At 40.7% G+C, this 6,384-nt stretch overlaps 1 protein-coding gene across 2 annotated transcripts in view; it reads right to left on the bottom strand.

Annotated features, from left to right (window-relative positions):
- Positions 1-6,384, bottom strand: part of DNAAF4 (dynein axonemal assembly factor 4) — a 52,417-nt gene that overhangs the window by 39,267 nt on the left and 6,766 nt on the right. For both annotated transcript variants that reach the window (XM_003784373.1, XM_003784372.3), the window contains exon 3: positions 1,595-1,728. In XM_003784373.1, coding sequence (XP_003784421.1) covers positions 1,595-1,728 — 134 coding nt within the window. The remainder of the gene's footprint in view (positions 1-1,594; positions 1,729-6,384) is intronic.

Raw genomic sequence — 6,384 nt, forward strand, 5'->3', positions numbered from 1 at the left:
TTTTTTTTTCTATTTTTAGTAGAAAAGGGGTCTCACTCTTGCTCAGACTGGTCTCAAACTTGTGAGCTCAAGCATCCACCTGCCTTGGCCTCCTAGAGTGCTAGGATTATAGGCATGAGCCACCGTGCCTAGGGGGTACTGGATTTCTTTTAGAGGTGATGAAAATGCTGTAATTTTTTTTTTTAGACAGAGTCTCACTATGTCGCCCTTGGTAGAGTTCCATCGCATTACATCTCATAGCAACCTCCAACTCCTGGGCTTAAGTGATGGAAATTTATTTATTTATTTATTTATCTGAGACAGAGTCTCTCACTATCTTACCCGGGTAGAGTGCTGTTATGTCACAGCTCACAGCAACCTCAAACTCTTGGTCTCAAGCAATTCTCTTACCTCAGCCTCCCAAGCAGCTAGGACTACAGGTACCCCCACAACACCCTCTATTTTTTGTTGCAGTTGATTAGCTGGCCCAGGCCAGGTTCAAACCCGCCACCCTTGGTGTATGTGGCTGGCACTGTAATCACTATGCTATGGGCACCGGAAAATGCTCTAAAATTGACTGTGGTTATGATTACACAGTCTGAATATACTCAAAAACCATTAAATTATATGCTTTTTTAAAAATTTGAGACAGTATCTTATTATGTCACCCTTGGGAGAGTGCCATGGTGCCACAGCTCACAGCACCTCAAACTCTTGGGCTTAAGTGATTCTCTTGCCTCAGCCTCCCAAGTACCTGGGACAAAAGGCACCTGCCACAACACCCAGCTATTTTTTGGTTATAGTTGTCATTCTTGTTTGGCAGGCTGGGGCTGGGTTCAAACCCCCCAGCTCTGGTGTATGTGGCTGGTGCCTAGCCACTGAGCAACAGGCACCAAGCCTGAATTGTATGCTTTAAATAGACAAATTGTATGGAATGTGAATTATATTTCAAAAAATATATTGCTGATTAAAGTTTTCACTTCAAAGCCTTAACAACTAAAAAGAAATTAATTTGCCAACAGTTAGTTTTTAACCTATGCTTTTCTTATTTTAGATAATCATGTCCATTACTCTAAGATTAGAAAAGTTAAACACTTATACCATAGAAACTTTATGATTTTTCTTTTTTTTAAGAGACAGAGTCTCGCTTTGTTGCATTTGGTAGTGCCGTGGCATCACAGCTCACAGCAACCTCCAGCTCTTGGGCATAGGCAATTCTCTTGCCTCAGCCTCCCAAGTAGCTGGGACTACAGGTGCCTGCCACAATGCCTATTTTTTTGTTGCAGTTTGGCTGGGGTCAGGTTCGAACCTGCCACCCACGGTATATGGGGCTGGCATCCTACTCACTGAGCCACAAGCGCTGCCCAAAACTTTATGATTTTTACTTACCTATAAATAGAACCCTTTCCTTGAATCAATCATCCAACTTTGACATCCTCAACTTTCATATAGATTTTCAAAAACACATGTAAGTAGCAATAGCTTATATGACATATTAAGTCCTATAACCAAAGTATAAATAAATTTCTGGAGAAGTTCAGTGGTTGGAACAAAATTATCCTTGCGTAGTTCACTACTATCTCTTTAGAGGACTTGCCTATTAATCCCAGCTTACCTTCATCATGGCATCTAGTGCATATTTTTGATCTTCCCGCTTTGATGCAGCTTTTGCTTCTATGGCTTCTTTTGCTCTCTCTTGTGCTTGTAAAATAGATTTCTCTCTTATTTTTTGCATCATCTCTTTGTCAACTAAAATGTAAGAAATATTGCTCAATTAGGATTATGATAAATTTATTTGACTTATGAGAAAACTACTTGACATACTGATCAAGAATGAGTTATTCTGGCTCAACGCCTGTAGCACAGTGGTTATAGTGACAGCCACATACACTGAGGCTGGCAGGTTTGAACCTGGCCCAGGCCATCTAAAACAACAATGACAACTGCAACAAAAGTAGCCAGGTGCTACAGTGGGCATCTATAGTCCCTGCTATTTGGGAGGCTGAAGCAGGAGAATTGCTTAAGCCCGAGAGTTTGAGGTTCCTGTGAGCCTTGATGCCACGGCACTCTACCACAGGAGACATAGTGAGACTGTCTCAAAAACAAACAGACAAACAAAGAGAATGATTTATTTGGACCACAAGAAGTGAAAACAATTTTCAATATTAAACTAAGAAGCTAACATTAAAAGGTAAGCAATTAAATGCAATAATAATGAATTACTACAGAATCGGGGGGGGGGTGTTGTGGAAGAAGAGAAAGGGATGGGGAGGGATACAAGAAGAGGAAGCAATGAGAAGAAGAGGAAAACATGAGGAGAGGTTGAGGATGGCGTATAAGAACACATTTATCTTCTTCATTCCCTGTTGAGAAACTAGAACTATTTGCTTATAAACTTGATAACAATAAATAATCACCATGGAGTCTCCTAGAAGAGAAGATGGGTTGAAATCACCTGAAATGATCTGTCATCTTCACAAACATAAAGTGGTAATTTATATATATTGAAGGGTGGGCCAGCCCTAGGAAAAACTAAAAAAAAAAACAACGACATGTTATATATAGATTTACCCTTCATAATTATTTTTATATTCATTGTGCCTCAATGTTCCACAAACTGCAGGCTGTGATCCATTAATGGGTAAATCATCTTAAAGAAGATCAGGCCCTGAGGGAAGGAAGCTAGCCTGTAAACAGGAAAAAAACATAAGGGAAAGGAGAAAACTTGGGGAGGTGGATAGGGTAAAGTAGCAAAGAACAAATTAGGGAGACTGGGTAGGAGAATAAATCATGCCCTAGGCATGGGTTATTAACATTTTTTGTACAGAAAATTCTTTGGCCATGTAATGAAGCCTTAATCCCTTCATAATATTTTAAAATGTATAAAATAAAATATACAGTATTACAAAGAAACTTAATTTGTTTAAAAATACTTATAAGATATTAAAGATTAAATTATGATATACTATGTACTTTATTATTTAATTAAATAACATATAGCACAAGTTTAATAAATATTATAATTTAATAGTAGTGCTGAGGAATTCTGGGAAGATGGCTGACGGGTAGCAACCCTTGGCAGAGGCTCCTGACCAGAGGGAGAAAAACTGAACAGAATTGGACTCTATGAAGCCAAAGGTAGGGAGCTGAGCCAAGAAAGTAGTTTGGCAAGCTGTAACTCCAAGGAAGAGAATTCAAGAAAACAAATTACAGGGAGGTCCAACTTATGAACCTAGATACCACCCCACCAGGCATATAATTGAACAGATAATTTCCCCTACAATTCCAAACTCCCAGTCCACCCTTCCTCCTTGCATGGTGGTCTGAAGTTTTGCCCCCTGCAGAGCACAGAGTGTTTGCTCTTCTCCTGAAAGATCTGGGCATAGTGTGGATCACCAATCATCAAGACAGAATCTGTGACTAGTGGGAGAAAAAAGAGGGTGTGAGAAGAAAGACACACTCGGTGGGAGGAGGAGCAATCCCCTGGTTATGACTTTGACCGGCCAGTAGTGGTGTTGACCCTTGGTTCAGGCTGTGTCCTGCCAGCAGAGGCTTGCCAGGTGTGGACTGAGACCTGAGGGCCAGGGCATGGTCCCCTGACTCCAACAGAGCCTGAGAACAGAAGCTTGCTGAATGTGGACTAAGACTGGTAGGCAGGGGCAAGGTCCCCTGACTCCCAACTGGTCTGGCAAGCAAAGGCTTGCTGGGTGTTGACTGAGACTGGTGGGTGGGGGTGTGGTCCCCGGCTCTAACTGGGCCTGTGAGCAGAAAAGCAGACAACAGTGTAGACTGAGTCTGGCAGGCAGGGGCATGGATCCCTGGCTCCAATTGTGCTGTTGGAGACCCTTGGATCCCTCTCTGTTCAGCAGGGTTTGCACTGCCTGCGACAATTTAATTGGAACTTGTGTCTGGGGCTGTCCACCCAGAGACACTCTGAGGTTGACCTTTGAAGTTCTGTGGCAGAAAAGAACTGAAATGTGGGGGCTGTGCACCACAGCTGTCTGTATCTCTTCACAGCCAAGATTTAAACCTAATACTGTGGATTCTTAGGATAAGGTAGAGGTTGGCTGATATCAAAACAGAGCTAGCTTGTGCTGTCTCACCAAGTAGGTCCTCAGAGCCTCCAGCCAAAACTCTGAAAGGGGCTTTGTAAAGTTGTAGGAGATAAGCCACAATTACAAAGCCTAGTACTTTGGTAAGGGGCTGATTATCTCTACTACCTAGGAACCCCAATTCAATCTCACCCTACCAGTTCTAATAACCAAACGGTGGAAAATAAACATGGTGTGGACTAACGGAAGAACTCTGGCAACATGAATAACCAGAGTAGATCACCCCCCAAGGAATGACAAAGGAGATACAACTGAAGATGCCTTGCATAAACAAATGGCTGAAATGTCAGAAATCAAATTCAGAATATGGATGGCAAATAAGATGAATAGAATGGAAGAAAAGTTAGAAACTGAAATCCAAAATCCAAAGAGTAGTTCTGAAGTTGTCTCAAGAAATTAATGAATTCAAAGACAAAGTCACCAAAGATATGGACATAATGAGAAAAGAGATAGCAGAGCTCAAGGAAATGAAAAAGTTACTCGAGGAGCTCCAAAATACAGTAGAATCCCTAAGTAATAGAGTTGACCAGGCAGAAGAAAAGGTCTGAAACTAAAGACAAAGCTTTTGAACATTCCCAAATGCTCAAAGAGACAGACAAATGGAGACAAAAAACTGATCATTCCCTGAAAGAGTTGTGGGATCACTCCAAAAGATCAAACATTTGTCTTATAGGAATTCCTGAAGAGGATGGTTCTAAAGGTACAGATGCTCTACTCCAAGAGATTATGGGGAATTTCCCAAGCATTGCAAGAGATACAGAAATTCAGTAGACAGTTTCAGAACCCCAGCAAGACTCAGTCCAAATAAAGCATCTCCTAGACACTTTGTGATTAACTTTGCAAAAGTTAAGATGAAGTAAAAAATTCTGCAAGCAGCCAGATGTAAGAAAAGCATCACCAGGTGGCACCTGTGGCTCAGTGGATAGGGTGCCAGCCACATATACCAAGGGTGTTGGGTTCAAACCCAGCCCAGACAAATTGCAACAAAAAATAGCCAGGCATTGTGGCAGGCACCTGTAGTCCCAGCTACTCAGGAGGCTGAGGCAAGAGAATCACCTAAGCCCAAGAGCTGGAGGTTCCTGTGAGCACTCTACCGAGGGCAATAAAATGAGACTCTGTCTCTAAAAAAAAAAAAAAGAAAGAAAGAAAGAAAAGAAAAGCATCATCCACAAAGGGAGAAATATCAGAATGACTGCAGATCTCTCAGCTGAAACATTTCAAGCCAGAAAAGGATAGTCATCAACCTTCAAACTCCCAAAACAAAAACAACTTTCAGCCCCAGAATCCTGTATCCAGCTAAACTGAGTTTCATCTGTGATGGAGAAATCAAATTCTTTAATGACACACACATATTGAAGAAATTTGCCATAACTAAACCAGCTCTTCAGGATATTCTCAGACTCATCCTCCACAATGACCAGCACAATGCTCTACCACCAAAGTAAGCTCACTCAGAAATTTTTGACTAAAACCTAACTTCCACAGTGGTGAAAGGATTAAAAATGTCCACTGGACATCTAAAAAACATGACACCGAAAACACAACCAGGCTTATCAATTCTCTTAATTAACGTAAATGGTTAAATTGTCCATTCACATTAATTGACGCACAGGCTGGATGATTGGATACATAAACTCAGACCAGATATTTGCTGCATACAAGAATCTGATCTTACCTTAAAGGATAAAAATAGACTCAGGGTGAAGAGATGGGCATCTATAATACAGGCAAATAGAAACCAGAAAAAAGCAGGGGTTGTAATTTTAGTTGCAGATACAGTTGGCTTTAAACTGACAAAGATGAAGAAAGTTAAGGATGGTCACTATATATTTATCAAGGGAAATACCCAACATGAAGAGATTTTGATAATTAACATTTATGCACCCTACCAGAATGCTCCTCAATTTATAAAGCAAACCCTAATGAAAATGAACAACATGATATCTTTCCATATAGTGGGAGATTTTAACCCCCTTTGACAGTTTTGGATAGACCCTCCAAGAAGAAAAAACTAAACAAAGAAATATTAGACTTAAATCTGACCCTAGAATAAATGGACTTAACAGACCTCTACAGAACATTTAATCCTAATAAAACTAAATATACATTCTTCTCATAAGCCCACAGATCATCCTCCAAAATTGATCATATCCTAGTACACAAGTCTAAACTCAGCAAATTTATTTTTTTTTAATTTTTTTTTTTTTTTGAGACAGCCTCAAGCTGTCCCCCTGGGTAGAGTGCTCTGGCATCACAGCTCACAGCAACCTCCAAATCTTGGGCTCAAGCAAAT

The sequence above is a fragment of the Otolemur garnettii genome, unplaced genomic scaffold (assembly GCF_000181295.1).
Source record: "Otolemur garnettii isolate 467f Iridium unplaced genomic scaffold, OtoGar3 scaffold00011, whole genome shotgun sequence".
NCBI lineage: Eukaryota > Metazoa > Chordata > Mammalia > Primates > Galagidae > Otolemur > Otolemur garnettii.